Source organism: Eufriesea mexicana, unplaced genomic scaffold, assembly GCF_001483705.2.
Source record: "Eufriesea mexicana isolate 0111107269 unplaced genomic scaffold, ASM148370v2 scaffold8635, whole genome shotgun sequence".
NCBI lineage: Eukaryota > Metazoa > Arthropoda > Insecta > Hymenoptera > Apidae > Eufriesea > Eufriesea mexicana.
In genome coordinates this window covers 8,844-25,965 of record NW_016916370.1, presented here as the reverse complement: position 1 = coordinate 25,965, position 17,122 = coordinate 8,844, and the positions used below count along the sequence as shown (strand labels likewise).

Genomic DNA, 17,122 nt, shown 5'->3' with positions numbered 1-17,122 from the left:
ACGATCATCTGTTTTAAATTTTTCACAAAAAATTCTGCATTTAGTGTCATCGTTTTGCTCGTCTGACTTTTTGATATTTCTTTTGTCATATGTATTATCCTTCATTGAATTTTCCTTGAAGTTCTCCATTCATTTTTCCACGTATCGATCATTTTACCGGTCGTGATGGGTTTAGTGTTAATTACACGGACCGTGACCGGGCCGATAATGTGTTTGGAGCTTAATAGTACTAAGCAGGGGCGTAGTTAGAAATTTCGCCGCCCGCAGCGGTACCACAGTTTATCATGCCCTGCAATGCACCAAAAATACTGCAAGCATCGAACGTATTAACGTCTCGACCTTCGAAAAATTGGAAAACCGTGGATATAAGATAAGGAAATTGATTTTATTTGTTATAAAATTTGGTGTTTTAACCTCGGCGACTCTTTTCGTTACAGAAAAATAGTAATTCGAGGCATTTCTGCCCTAAAGTTGACGATATTTTTAAAACAGTAAATAAGAAATCGTATACAAATTAAGACGTAGAATTATTTTACTTCGACATTCCACGCATCATTGGGTAATTTGAAATTTCATATATTAATTAACATCGATCTTTAGAATCTGATTAAATGGCGACTGAGAGTCGCGTCTCGAGTGCAATATTCGAAGTTTTTGACGGTAAGTTTTGAATACATGAGCCCATGCGTTATCGTGTAACGTTTATTATCTTTAAGTGTCATTGTCTTATCTTTTTCGCAAATGTGTTCATCTCTATCAAGCCATTGTCCCAAACGTTTTCGATTATACAGGGTGTCCCACTTCACCCGAGCATCTGAAATATTTCGCCTCTCTGTTATGACAGAAAGTATGATCAGAGGAGAATAATTTTTTCACCATTGTTTTGCCGAATATTATAATAGACAAATGATCTTTTTCTAGGTCATATTTTTCGAAATTTCAAGGTCATTGAAATTTTATTTAAATGGAAAGATATATTTTTATTGTTATATTATATTACAAAGAAGCTCGAAAAGAACTCCAAGAACCTATAATAAGATGACCTTCACGTGACTTTGAGTGCGAAAAATTGACAACAATGAAACAATTGATGCAAGCAATGAAATAAAACCGACAAAATGATCTCAATGAATCAATGTTTTTTTTCGGATATTTTTTTCTTTTTTGTATTAGGTTGGACACCTTGTATATAAGATATAATCGAAATACTTTTGTTTATTTTTCTGAAGTAACTTTGGCAACTATCTCCACTCGTCTAAACCACTGCATGTGACTTCTGTGAAACCAAACTGTAAGTACATCTTTTCACTATTTTTTATTTTTGTAAAATGACGAATACTAGTAGAGTACTGACTTACTGTTAGACGACACTCTGCTTCTCCTGCTGTTTTGTCGTGGGTAAGTTTCAACAATAAAATTGTGGCAATAAAACCTGTCTACAACATTTCTCGGTATTTGTAAAATTGTTTTTCTCCATTTGTTTCAGGTCTTGAAATTCGCAAATCAATGCGAATTATTTAAAAATTTGAGTAACCTGTAAATAATAAGTTTGTGTTTCGGGTAATTTTCATTTTTCATACTTTGTTGCTAATGAGAAAATTGCATTTAGAGATGTATAAAACAAGAAATGCTTCTTTCATAATTTTTCAAAATTCTTTGCTTCACCTATAGTTTTAAAGTGCTTTGAATATACAGGGTGTCCCAAATTTTACGCAAGACTTTAATTGTGCGCCATTTGTGCGATAGAATATTACCAATGAAAAAGAAAAGACAGCGTGACAGTTGACAGTTCAGGGTTATTAAAGATAGAGCGCTAGAGGAAAGAACCACGTGTCTTCATTGTTGAGCAATATTTACAATTTTTAATAAGAAAAAGACCCACGTTTTCTATCAAATTTACTTTTTGCGTGAATTTTGAGACACCCCATATATTGAAAGGCGAAATAACTTACCAACGAGAATATAATCGCTATAATTTCGTGTAGGATTTATAATATTGTAGTATTAGTACAATAATTATAATATAAATATAATGATCTAATAATAATAACAATATAATAATATCAATAATCGAATACTAGTATGATAATATTAATCTAATAATAATTTAATAATATTAATAATCTAATAACGATAATAATATAATCTATAGTTTACAGTATAGCTTATGTGACTTAAAACTAATTACTTCGTGTGCAGTTCAATTTAATCAAACCAATAGTGCACTAGAATTATTATACGATGACCTACTGTTAACGCATTGGATTTTATGTCCCTTTTTACTAAAAATTTATCCAAAAAAAATTTTTACCAAAAAATTATCAATATTAAGAAATGAAATTTACTCGTGACCTTCATTTTTAAATAATCACGACTACAATTCATTTGATAAATTAAGAATTTTTTACAATACTTGCAAAAGCAATAACCCTTACAATTACGCATATTCGTTTAAAGGATCTTACTATGAGTACGTGTTTATTTTCAGGGAGAATGAAAAATTAATTTTCGATGGAAAGCATAAAATCGTGACAAATTTATATAACACCTGTTCATAGGATTTTCATAACCTTATTACATAATGCAGTTAGCTTTGTCAAGGTATAAAGAAATAGAGATTAATGATGTAAGGTGTAGAGATTAACGTAAATTAAATTTCTTTTCTTAGTCACGAACTATTATGTGACCAACGTGACTTAATTCAAGATGCTAAATTGCAAATTTATGGAATACTTTGAATATACCTATAATTCAGTAGTTCTACAATTGGCCCTCATGATAGGCATAATCGCTCTAACTGTTTCTAAGCTACTACAGCATCAATAGCTACAACGTTCACATCAAACAATGAGTGAGTTACAAGTATTTTGGTTCCCCTAGTTACTCAATCATGTTGTAAATGTGGCATTAGAATGAGCATCGATGAATAATTTCATAGAAATGTAGGGATACTGCTTCATTGGCAAATATAAAGAATAAATGTGGGCAACTTTCACCGTTGCCCATTGTCTTTCGGCGGGAGAAAGCCCTTCGTTGGAGTTCTAGGAAGGTGTCACGGGACTAACTTGCAACGATGAAGAATAAACTAGGCCTCTATACGCGATACTATCCGTAGAGTAGGTATAACATAAGAGAAGTGAACGTATATAGAGTTGGAGCAAAACTAACTTTATTCGGTTTTTGGGGTCGGGATATATATACATTCCTGTTATCTTATCCTAGGCGGTTCGAAAGGGGTTGTATTTCGGAGTTTAGAGCTTTAGTCATCGGTCATAGTCATCGTGTCGGCTGCCGTCACAGGGTTGCATCTTGGACTTTGGAGTTCTATTGGTGATTCATGTGGGCTGTCATCACAAAGGCATCGCCGAGGCCCAAGGATAATAGCCACAGATGGAGGTGCTTAGGCGCCAAGCTGGAGCGTCTAAACCGGAGTTCAGCCGAAGAGGCTACGGACACGTGAAGAACGAGGCGACGGAGAGGGGACACACCCTATAAAACAGCGATGAATGCGTTTTTGGGGTAATAGCCGACCAGCGTACTGAAGGAATAAAACAGTTACCAAGGAGCAAAGCGACTAGTTAGTAAAATCCTTCTTACATAAGAGTGTAGGATTGTTGGGTGGCAGTAAAACGACGGTGGTAAATAATAAAAATATAATTTATCGTGAACTAAATTATTCTAGGACTTTCACGTTGACTATCTCTCAAAAAACTAAACATTTGGCCTGAACATAGGTTGCTGTTTATTGCCTATCATCAGCTAGGTAGGTTCAAGTGTTCCCTTGCATTTACTCTCAAACCCTAGTATTCCTACATTAACACTAGGTATACGGACGCTATCTGTATACCTATTTCTACATATTTGACACCTGTCAAATTGACAGGTAAAGGAAATCACGTGGCATTTTTTTTAACGATTAATTTAATTTAAAAACAATTACAATATTAATAGTCTTAATATAAGTTAACTAAATCTGTTACCATTGTATAATTGGAGCAACCCATCCGTCAAATTGATGGGTTCCGTAAATCTAATGTTAATTCTTTGCGGACGGAGCGGTTTTGAGTAAACCATCTAGATCGTCATAGAATAGATTAATACGATTGCTGTAGTACTGCGGTGATGGCTATACTCAGTACTGTATTGTCAATTGCTAATACCTCCAGCTATAACTGATTTATCCATGGGGCCTAGCCGCTGCCGCCGATAGTCATTCAAAACTACCAGCGCTCGTTTCTGCTTAAACACGATTTTCGTTCATAGCGATGCTGACAATAAGGACATAAAACAGTTCAGCACTTATCTTGGGACGTGAGGGTCCTAGGGCCGCAACGGCGGGCGCATATTTGTGTTTCTCGGCCATAGCAACGCGTTTAAGTGGAACACATTTATGAGTCTCTCGACTCAGTCAGAGACTATCAGTTGTTTTCGTTGAACGCATATATGTGACGCTCGTCTGCAAAGGGTTAATGTAATACAATAACAATTAATAAACACTCTAACAACTCTCTTACGACCGACTCTAAAACTTCTGATTTAAAACTGACTTCCAATACTGATGATTTTAAACTGCTAATATTAACTCTTACTTACAACTGAAACTGAAACTGAAACTTACAATTGACAAACTGAAACCGATTCGACAGCGCCCTTGCACCCTTATTTAAACTTTGCCCTCTGTCTTCTTTCATACTCAGACTTTCTTTCTTGATTACTCATTTCTCACGCTACCTTGGTGAGCCAGGTACTTCAAACACAGGACGCATTCATAAACTTTCACTCGTTTCTCGCACTCGGCTGTCATGAACATCCCTTACATTCGGTCCGCTTGCACGTGGTCACTTTCGTTCTATGTCCCAAACATTCATTCATCAGGCCTGCAAGACCGCACTCATTCTATTCCTACATGTATGACAAAGTCGAGTGTCAGAAGCGACTGAAAGTTTATGAATGCATCCTGTGTGTTTGAAGTACGAAAGAAGACATCTTGAGTATGAAAGATGTTGAACAATTTAGTCTTTAATGTTTGGTTTATTAAGTTTCATTATTATATTCAAGATTTCACTTCAACTGTATACAATGTATTATATCGGCACTGTGATCAGATCGAGAAGACGGAACAAAGAAAACAAACGGTGTGTATTAAACTCGTTGGAATACCACGTGACCAGGTCGAAGAAGTACATAATACATTTAACAGGTATCGCGATTAGTGTAGTATTGTCATACATTCCAACAAAAGAAGGCACTATCAATCAGTGTTCTAAAGTCAATATCGAAAGTCAGTTTGAAGTCAGCAGAGTTTTAAATCAGAAGTATTAAAAGTCGGTTAGAAGAAAATTGTTAGAGTGTTGCATATTTACTATTGTGATACATTATTTTATTAATAAAGCTTATTTTTGTTCTGTTAAGTATCGCGATATTATTCTAGTCGATCTCTGCCAATACGATCTTAAATATATAATAATTATACGATGAATTGCTATTAGATAATTCTTATTAGATATTAGATAGATTATTTATTATAATAGTACTAGTCGAGTTTATTATTACTTGAGCATGAACTCGTTATTCTTATCATTAATATAAAAATATTACTTAATTCCTCAAAATGGATAACTGGTCTCGCCATCTGTAGTTGCCCTGGGCTCCGTGATCTTTAGAGACGGCGCTGCTGACTATAACTCATTCTCCTGTTTCTGTTTTGTTTTCCTTCATCTACGAAAAATTCGGCTCTTTTTCTAATATTTATTGAAATATTTGGATGCTTCACTCGATGTTTAATGGAATACTTCGAATGTACGAGTACGGAAGACATAGCATTCATTTGAAATCTAAAAACAAATATTCTTTAAATCTAGAAATAAATTTCACAGCACGAGATATGTACAAATCAAATTTATTTTTCAAAATATAATCGCAACGAATACGGTTAACAAAATCGTGATTAACAAATCATCCAGTGTACATCTGTCAAAAAAGAAATGTGGTTAGTGAGATAAAGGTGATCGTGTGGTACGTGTAATGTTACTTAAACATTTAAACATCTGTGAAACTTAATTTTACTTAATATCCGTAATCGATCATAACGACTAAATGATGACATAATTTATTTCCGTAATTTATTATAATGATGCGGCGAATTGGAAGGGTCGATGTTTTTGGTATAATTCAATAAAACACTTGGCCAAAGCACTTCGTTGTCACCTACTATTGGTAGCTGCTTAACCGTTCTATACGCTCTTTTAGTTCTTCGAATTTCAAGGAACCTCTTTATTCCCTGCTCCTCGTTCTCCTCTTCCTCTTCCTGCGTTTTCTCCGCGTTATTTTCACCCTCGACCACGCGATTCGACCGTATTTGATTCTCCAAATTCGCATCTGTAACTGACTCCTCGCTCCCTACATAATTATTATTCCTTTCCTCCGGGTTTTCACAGACTGTCAAATTATTATCATCACATTCCTCGTTGATGGTGGCAACAGAAACCTCGTTCCCGTTTAACTCAAGTTTAGACAAGTCTACGTTGTGCCAAGTGACAGAGTCGAGGTTTTCGGTCTGGCTAGGACTCTCCGAAGAATCGAAAACGTTTTCGTCGTTATTGCCGGTGTATCTGTCTTCCAGTAGTTGGTTCGCGATAAAATCTGACACGCTTTCAACGTCCCATTCGACTAACTCCTCGCTGCTAATAGAAACTCGATCCTCCTGTGCGTCCTTGCTGCCACTGATCTCTTTCTTGCCATTTCTAATGTCACCAATCGTCTTGAAATAAATGCTGTGATCGTATCTATAGGTTTCTAAGCAGGAGCTGTCCAGATTGCTACTCGACTGGTAGTTGAAGGTCCCGCAACAGTTGATCTTGGTTTCCTCTGGCCGAGATTTTCGTCGGGACTTCTTCAGAGTGTGAAAACGTGGGCTCCAGGACGAATCGTCGATGACCAGTTTGTTGGATGAGATATTCCAGCGTCGTTCCTGGCCTCCTTGCATGGTCAAGCGACCTCTGGATAACCTCTGAGACCTCAGTCGGTTGTAGCCTCTCGCATACGCGGCCCATCTTTCGATTCGTTGGAAGATATACTCGGTTTCCTCGCTCCACCATTCGGACAGGCCTCTTTGTATCATAACACTAACGTCCTCGGTCATGATCACTGCTAATAACCGAACACCAAACGACGAGAAATAGTCACACGCTCCTCAAAAATGGGGAAACAACTGACCGACACGACCGATGAATTTGGGTTAGAAGATGGGAAACGATTGGATCTCCAAAGAGACATCTATGTGATTTATAGTGTACCTTGGAAGCACTGCAAATACCGAAGCCATTCGGGAACTGTCATAATCCGTGACCATGACTCCGTACAAAGTTACGTGAAATTTGGTTTCCCGCTTCGATGTCTTTGTGTGGCGATATTCGCGATTAGAAATTCTGTCCGTGTTGGTTACGAGGTTTGTAGTGAGCGGAAGACCTGATTGCGTGAACTTAGATAACGGGCGTTGGTGGATTAACACGAGGGCGTAAACTGGTTACTGTTACGTTTACTCACGAGTAGCCGGTATTTTAACAAAGAGTGGATAATCTGAAAATACGTCGTGTATTCTATGTTATTATAATTTGTGAAACGATTTAATAATTTATGTAATCATTTTTATGAAATGACTTATGAAATGATTTGTTCATTTAGTTTTTCAACTTTGAAATTCAATTTAAAAAGCAACGTATCTATATCAAATTTACCTCTTTTTGTATGTTACGTTATTTGTATTATTTTATATTACATTATCGTATTAAATACATCGCAATAGTGAAAATAAATTATTACGTTTAAAAAATGTTAAGCAATTATGAAATTTGAGAAATTGATATTATATTACGAAAGCAAATTTTTTTATGACTTTTCGTGGCTCTATGGATTTCAATTTATAATATTTTATTTTTGTTAATTATATAATTTATTCTTTATTTATATCAATTTATATATTTTATCAATTTACAAATCTAACGATGTTATCCTGAATAATCAATATTTTCTAAGGACTTAATTTTAAGTTCGTAAGTTAAAATTAATTGCACACTTTTCATGCAATAAGTGATACTTTTAACTATTGCTGACAGACCATTAATTACGTTCTCATAATTGTATTTCATTTGACAATACTACCTCGACGTAATTTTAGTTGTATGTATTGACTACATTCACATACATACATAGGCTACATTCAATGCACATATATTGAAATGTTTATGTAGAACTATTATCTATTTTTCTAATGAAAATAAATAACTTTAAATAATATTTAACATTCAAAATTCACGCAATATTAAAATTAACAAATTGAAAAGTGATAAATAGAAAAGAAAAATAATAAATATGAAATACTAAATTAGGAAAGAAGCAATTTAAAATTACACGAAGCAATGTGTGAAAAATTACATTTACGATCACTATTGTATCGTTGAATGTAAGATAAGCTAAGTAAGTGCCAAAAGAAAATTCAAAGAAAATTTCTTTAACCATTACAAAGATACATATATTCTTTGATATAGTAATATATTATTTGAAAATAATACATAATAATAATAACGATATTCAAATATAATTTCATTTCTGTGATAATAATTATGTAATAAATTAGCTAATTAATTTGAAGTCTTCTTAAGTCTTCTTAAATTGTACGTTAAATCTAAGTATTTATTTGCACAGAAGGTTTCTTAAATTGTAATCGATTTTGATAAAATATTATCGGGAAAAGTATTATTAAAAAAGTATTTAATTTGTGTCTTTCTATTTAACAGTAATTATACATATCTAAGAAAGCGTTCAAAGTTAGTAAAAATGTTATATAGACAAAAATCGTACATTTTATTCATGACAAGTTTATCTATATAAGCTATTCTCCAAAATATCATTCCCCTTAAAAAAATATATTATAAGCTAGTATCTTCTAAATTAATTTATTCAGATCCCTTTATTTGTTATTTCCTTGAAAATTATATTTTCTCAAAAATTCCATCAGAATGCTCTCTTGTTAGATGAAAAGAAATTTATTTCGGGTGATTAATCGATATCCTAACTCCGAATTATTTCTGAATAATTTGAGTAAATATTTTTGATAAGCTAAATTGGATATTGATAGATTTCAGGTTTTAACGATAACACAGTTCTTAGGGAATTAAGTAATTCCTAGTTACACTCCCTAATTCTACTTGAAAAATGGATTTTAATATTAATAATGCTTTATACTGACGTTAATTAGTAATTATTAAATAAAATTAGTACTAAATACAAGTAACTGTTATGGTCTGGTATTGTCAAATTAACACTGTCAAACATCTAGTTCTTTCTGAAAATGACTAGTTAACAGTAACGTTGACAGTATGACTTCAATAAAAGCTTTAACCAGTTAAAGTGAGTATATTGATAAGACATACTTTTATTGAATCGTGATAATTTAATGTCACAGCAAGATGAGCTTCTTCAAGTTTCTATGAAAGCATAAATATGTACTGAGGTATATTTTCATTCATACATTGAATATAGGGAATACATGGTCCATTTAACACTTTAAATCTGAAATAGGTACATGTAATATACAAATATGATATACATGCACAATAATGGTATTATTATAATTATTATTAAATATTATTACTATTATTAATTAAAGTGACACGATGAACATGAATAAATACATATTAACTATAATTACGTTTCTATATTAATAATACTCAATAGCTGCATGTTTTTAATATCAGAAAAAATCCTTTAAAAAGTCATTTTTACTACAATAGTTTGGAAATTCCAATGTTAACCAATTCAATTAATTTCAATATTTCTATTTATTGGTCACTGTATCTCCATACTTTGAAGTGTTCATAATGTAGTCCAAAAACGTATTATACGTATATTATATGCATGCATTCCTTCATTTAAATGTATCATAATTTTTATTATTCCGTAGTATAGACTCGATGGGTTCGAGCATATTTTCTAAATTCTCGAAACTCGTATTCTACGAGAACGTAAATATTGCATAAATGTTTCACAGCCTACATCAGATAGCCTAAGTTAAACCCAGACTTATGGGTGGCTATTCCAATCGTTGTTACACGAAACCAGAATCACGTTAGCCTCGTGATGAGATTATAATTCTGGGTTAATTAAGCTTATTAGAAATCACGTCGAGAGCCATCGACTACTAATATAGTTCAGAGGTGACTTGTTAATTAGGCTCCCACAAACCGAGCGACATTCAGGCAAGAGAAATAGTTTCAAACTCCTTCGTTTGTTAACGTTCCTCACAATATTTATTGGTGATAATAATATGAAAACGTGAGAGTGACAACAAAGATATGAACTATTCCTTGACTTACTACAACGCTCAATGCAATATTACAATATTACAACTACGTTCGACTTCGATTCTTAACTTTACTTACAACTCAACTCAACGACAATTGTCTTCGACTTTAGCTCGATATTAACTATCCTCTAATCGGTCCTGGCTTACTTTATACTTTTTACCCCACATGCACAAGCTTTCCGATGTTTCGCTTGACATAACCAAATATGGTCATGCTAAGGGCCTGACGCATCATCCAAGGTCTTCCCAGCTGAGCTGGGCTTTGCATCTTCGATACTTGTTCTCTCGATAACCTTCATAAAGCTACATGTATGTAGGATCGGGTTGGATGGATTGGCTAAAATAGTGTTGTTTACTTCTTAATGGAATAAAATAAGCTTATACGTAGATTTATAGCTATGAAACAAGAGGGATTCGCTATGGACACGTTCGACTTTGACTTTTTACTGCCATACTGGCACACTATTAGCAACTTCCAAAAGACTCCTGGAGACCGTTCAAGACTGGAGTTGCTCGCGCCCTTGCACCCTTATTTAAAGCATTCATTCTGTCCTTTTCCATATCCAGGCTTTCCTTTCCAATCATACCCCTTTCCCACGCAACCTCGATGAGCCAGGTACTTCAACCACTCTGGACGCATCTCTAAACTTTCACTCGACTCTACCATAAACATTCTTTGCAGTCAATCCTCTTGGACACGGTCACTTTTATTCTAAGCCCAAGCACACTTGACATTCTTTCAGGGCCGTACTAATTCCAATCCCACATGTATATAGTGGAAAATGTGCGATACTACAGTATTCATATTCCGTATGAATAGTATCCCAATAGCGATTAATAAAAATGATCAATTCCGTTCCTCTTAAAAATCACACGAAGAGTACTAAAAATTACAGCGTGCGTTGCCATTTTGTCACCTATTGTAGATCCAAACAGTGCCATATTTGAACCCTAGTTAACAAAAAGTTCCAAATACCGCACTATTTTAAAATTACGCCGGGAATCACAGAGTACGATCCTATCTTATCGTATAATATATTATACATACCTAACCTAAAAATCTATCTCTCCGACTGTCTGTATCAATCATCCCTTAACCGGGACAAAAAAATATTTTTATACACTTCTGTCCAATCCATGAATGAATACCATGGACGACAGGTCGAGAGCAATAAAAGTCGTATACCAAACTCATTCAAATCGGCAGAAGCAATTTACAACACTATTCAGAGTTTCTCGAATTGAGGCGGTCTGAGTGCTGATAAAGTGGCCTCTGCTGTCTTATAGAGAGAAAAGATGGTAAAACGGTAATACAGTTATTCGAGGTGCCAATCATCGGATACCATGTTGGAATATTGAACGGTCGACAGAGGAGGTGTCTACGCAGCCAGGAAAATTGTTTATCAGACTACAGCTACGTGAATTAAAATTCAAAGAGCTCAACGTTCCCCCGGGATCTAGGGGATGATGGAGTTCTCGTATAAAAAGCCACGTGAAAACGGTGGACCGTGCATTCTTCCGCCGATTTCCAGTCATCTACCACACAGGTGAACCACCAGCTCGCATTCGTCCATTTCTTCTTACCATAACGCGTAAACCGTTGATTTTGTGACCAGTGTCCTGTAGTGCACCTTAAGAAATTAGTTCCATATACGGTAACATAGTGTACCTCTTCCTTATTGTAATTACCGTTTGTAACGTTAAGGGTGGTTTCCGCGTAACAGTAGCACAAGTAAGTGGTATTTCAAAAGTTTTTGGGAGAAGAAGTACATACAAATCATATTGGATTACATTTCTTCCCGGTATGGAGAGGCATAATCAAAGTGCAAGAAAAATTTTCTTTCTTTAAATTTTTAAAATTTTATTTAGAAAATGCAATTTGTCGCGCTATAAAATTATTACTGATGAGAAATATAGTACTTGTCACTGTCATTAAAAAGATGTTCTTACATTTATCATTAGATCGTTTGCTTTAGAATTATATCTTTTTTGAAAGAAAGAAAGAGAGAAAGGAAGAAAAAAGAGGAGGACCGAAATATTTAAATGCTTCTATCGTTTGTGAAAAAATGCATCTTTTTCACTGATAAATTCAATTTGCGTTTGTTGAAAGTGTATTAAAATACAAAAATAGAATGCAAATTTTAGGAATAATCACTGAGGAATTTATTTGGAATTTTAGGCTTCGTGATATCGAGGAAAATAGGTTTAAAGTATAGTGACACTATCCCTTGGCATTTACCTTTTCGGATTTTATTGCATTTCACTAAAGTGTTAAAAATTTCTTCTTCGTTTCAATTTTTAAACAAATTTTGCCAAACTTTTACGAAAACTTCGGTATTTGTTGAAATTTCGGAAAAATATTTTTCAAGTATTGTTCCATTGATTTATGAAAAAAGAGACAAGTTCTCGAATCTCTTTTCAATGCAGCTAATCGTAATCTTAATTGTACTTAATTAGCAAAATAGTAAATCTCCATTGATTATTCTTAATTAACACCAGATCTACAGACCTGTGCTGTGTTTAAATATAGTATACGCGAATAACAATAATTACAGTGTTAGAATGAAAATAACGTGGTACATAACATTGCGTTTTAATACAAAATTCGAACATTATGACCAAAAATAGCTACATGTTTTCAGCAACTACAAAAGCAAAATATTTGAAACCGTTTCGACTAGTTTGGTAGTTCCGGTGTTAACTGATTTTCGATTAGCAAACAACTATTTCTCTGTTTTTCAGATATGAATTTAGCTTTTGCTCTGACTTGCGTGATGGCAGTCATCTGGCTATTCTTTGAAAAATGTGAAACAGCCCCGGAACTCATCAGCAATGTGCATCGAAGATTCCGTAGTCGCTCGCCGTTACAAGGGTAGCTATAAAATTTCTTCAATCCAACATGTGTCTAATGAAAATTATTCGCTGCAATTATCGTACTGAACACGATTAAACGGTTAAACAATTTTGCGAAATGAAACGTGCAACGTGATTCGTGTAATAAATCGAATGTTACCAAAATTGTCGATGATAGTAAAAAATCCTATATCAAATCTTAATCCAAAAGTTGAATAGGTTTAGAGAGTACATAACTTGATACGAGTACATTTTTCTTAAATAGAAAAATATATTTCTTTATATTTAAATCGAACTATAAATTTTTTAATTCGTTAATTGATGCAATTGTCTTGCTTTCTACAAAAATACTAAACCACTTGTGGCGAAAGATAATTATTTCACAAGATATTTTGCTACTAACATTAAAATTGAAACGTCTTTTAAATTAATAATTTTTGGTTGTATCAAATGGCATAATATTTTTCCACGGGAAATGACAATTTGCACCAATTTAGCGTATTAAAGAATATATGACGCTATTTAAGGAGAAAAATTTGATTTTCACACGTCCTCTACGTATTCTCTTAGGAAAATCTTTCTTATATCAAATTCATAGCTTTCAAAACCGTCTAACATTTGCCTAAAATATTTTTCGGTATTATTAATAGTTTCGAAGGTATTCGAATGGGTCGATTTAAATACGACACCCTGTATAGTATGTCGCGTACATAATAAATATATATTATACACATTCATAAATAAATTAAGAACTCTTGTAAATTCATTACTTATAATTTTATTAGATTATTCTATCAAATTGTCGATAATTTCATTATAAACATAATTAACACGTTGACTGCCAACTACGAGATATCTCGTAGGTTGTTTCCTTGTCCAGGACGCCTACTACGAGTTATCTCGTCCCTTCCTTATTTGTCATATTTGTATAGCTACGAGGAAACCCGTAGTATAACTCTAGTATAATTCGAAAAGAAAAAGTTTATACAAGTTTATTCGTACACAATAACATTTTTATGATTTGTGATAATTTTTAAAACAATCTTGAACACCAACTACGAGATAATTCGTAACATGTTTTAAACAAAAAAAAAAAAAAGAGAAAAACATTTTTTAAGCTTTTTCATTATTACTATGTACTATAAATAAAGTTCTTAATAATATAACACGATTAAATAAAATTGGCTTCTTTGACCGGAATCGTGAAAGGTTGCGTGGTAATCAACGTGTTAATCAGTATTAAGGAAAGTTACTAGATGCATAACAACTAGTTACATTTCGCATCGCTTTATTTTCTCACGACTTTCCGTTCTAGCAATACACTGACTGAATTGAATTTTATAAATTGCACCACATTTGTTATACAAATTTTTCTTTTATATATTATATGGTTTGTTATGATTACTTATAACCATATTTTTCTGCATAGGTATAGTATGGAAAATTTGTTTCGCGAGGACGAAGATTCTGTAGATTTAAATAAACGACAGCAGTTCGACGATTATGGACACATGAGATTCGGGAAACGGGAGCAGTTCGACGATTATGGTCATATGCGATTTGGCAGGAGTCGCAATTAACCTTACCAACGACGCTAATAATTGATCATAGGCGCAACCGTGCAGTGTCGTTTCACTGTCATTACTGCAAGAGTCACATTTTGTTTAGGCTCTAGACGAAATATATTTTACATTGAAAATATTTACTATATTGTATTACCCTATCTTCTCCCTTCTTCTTCCTTGTCAGTTAATTAGGGTACTTAACTATGTATATATTACAATTTGAAAAGATGACCAATTTTTTAATTTACAAAAGACGTCATGATTAATCAACCATTGTTAATTGTCACTAACATTATTCATAATTATTCATAATTAGTATGTATTAATCTATTATATAAAACAAATTGTAGAACTAAAGGATATAAAAACATATGGAATAAAGGATACAACAAAACATTGCAGTTTAATATTTTTATTTCACACTGGCATCGTTATTGATAATAACTTTTATTACCCTCACAGACTCCATTTTCTGAGCGATTTGAGGAAAATCGGGAGCCCACCAAAGGGCTAACGGAGGTGCCCTGATTGGTTAAGCGGGAACAAGCATGTTTCCCTGGTCCGCGAATCACTCTTCTTAAAAAGAAGAAATGTCCTTCAACCGAAGATGATGAAGCAGGAATCCCTTCTCTCAAGATAACGTGCACGAAGATCACCCGCGCGTTGGTGACCTTATCGAAAATGACCGCTTCTGGAAATATATCCATTGATGGCTCGTTATGCTGACTTATGTTAACTATATGCGGACTTGTGCTGACTTATGCTGATTATATGAGAATTTGTGCTGACTATACGCGAACTTATACTGACTATACACGGACTTATGCTGCTTATGTTGACTATTCGCGAACTTATGCTGACTATACACGGACTTATGTTGACTATACGCGAACTTACACTGACTATACGCGAACTTACACTGACTATACGCGATCTTATGCTGACTACCTGTAGGCTCCTTGTTAGTTGTATGCCAAATGCCGTTGCCTAACCATGTGGAATTGGGGTCGTATTGCTTCGCGTGCTTGGGACCAGTCAAGACAACAGACAGGAAGCTTTTTAACGATACGCAAGGACGATACCGCACGTTAGACAATTCTGATGGTCTTGTCATTCGGGCACTTAGGATTTGACCGTTGGAAGGCCGCAACGGGGTCTTTCAGGCCTGTCTTTGTTCCACAACGGAACAATAAGACTGACAGTCTCAATAGAAACACGTATTGTTAACTAAATTAAAGGGATCTACTTCTCTCAATTACTTCCCTTTGTTAGTATTGTGAGTAAGCATCACGAAAAGAATGTATTTGTATCTACATAACCTTCAGTTGTAATTAAATAGTGTAAGTTATGAGACATTGTTTTTCCACCTTTCAGTAGTGATAGCAGAGTTTGGTTGTGAGAAGACGATATTCTGTAGGAATAAACAAGCATATGCAACAGTAGAAAAATATTTGACTCATGGAATATCATCAGCGTAGATGCCAAGAATTATACTTTATAGCGAGAAAAAATTGAAGCAGCAATACAAATATGTAAAGTATGATATGCCTATTGGATTCTAGATCGGTTAACCATACGACATACAAGATAGAAATCTTTGATGGTCAAATAAAGATTCAAAAAATGGAGATGGTTTAGGTAGACAAAAAGGAATACAATTAATTTAGGTGATGGCCTCTTATAACAACAAGATATGGAGAATACATTGAGATTGAAAGGTATGTTGTATTTCTGATCTAAATGAATATTAATATCAGTGGTCAAAGTCAATGATTATCCCTAATGTGTTAAGTTCGAATAAACGGAGTAAGAAGAGGAAACGCACATTATGCAGAATCAAGAAACGTAAAGCAGGCAGCATATGTATCGAGAGAGAAAGATGTGTGGCATCGACATGGAAATATGAGGGTCATTGAAGAGATGGAGAATGATGGTAATAGTTATGAAAGGTAAAGTTAAATTGAATATAGAGTGTAAATGTTGCATTAAGGCAAAAATATGTGGAAATATCTATAGGGACTTGGAAACTATGAAAGAAGCAAGGATAATTGTGCTGTGGCACATGGATTTGATTGGGCCAAGAAAGTCAACGTCAAAAGGAGGTAAAAGGTATGTCTTACTTGCTGATGATAATTTGAGAAAAGAAGCATTTGGTTGACTGATTTATAAATGACTAAAGAATTAATATGAATTAATATTGACGAAGGATTTTTTTTATTGTAGGAGACTACAGGCGTGAGTAATATTTATATGCAAGAGCTAGCAAGTTAATAATATTTCAATAGATTGCTTATCTGTCTTTAAAAATTTTACCGATATACAATATTTACTTTCTAAATTT

General features: G+C 34.0%; 2 protein-coding genes across 2 annotated transcripts; one reads left to right on the top strand and one right to left on the bottom strand.

The window, feature by feature from the left end:
* Positions 1–5,992: 5,992 nt before the first annotated feature.
* On the bottom strand, positions 5,993–7,241 carry LOC108552932 (uncharacterized). The gene has a single exon (XM_017907628.1). The coding sequence runs from the start codon at positions 7,139–7,141 to the stop codon at positions 6,110–6,112; it is 1,032 nt and encodes a 343-aa protein (XP_017763117.1). The 5' UTR covers positions 7,142–7,241; the 3' UTR covers positions 5,993–6,109.
* Positions 7,242–13,105: 5,864 nt separating this feature from the next.
* Positions 13,106–14,796, top strand: Dsk (Drosulfakinin). Its single transcript, XM_017907622.1, has 2 exons — positions 13,106–13,235; positions 14,646–14,796. The coding sequence occupies exons 1-2, from the start codon at positions 13,108–13,110 to the stop codon at positions 14,794–14,796; spliced, it is 279 nt and encodes a 92-aa protein (XP_017763111.1). The 5' UTR covers positions 13,106–13,107.
* The last annotated feature ends 2,326 nt before the right edge of the window (positions 14,797–17,122 follow it).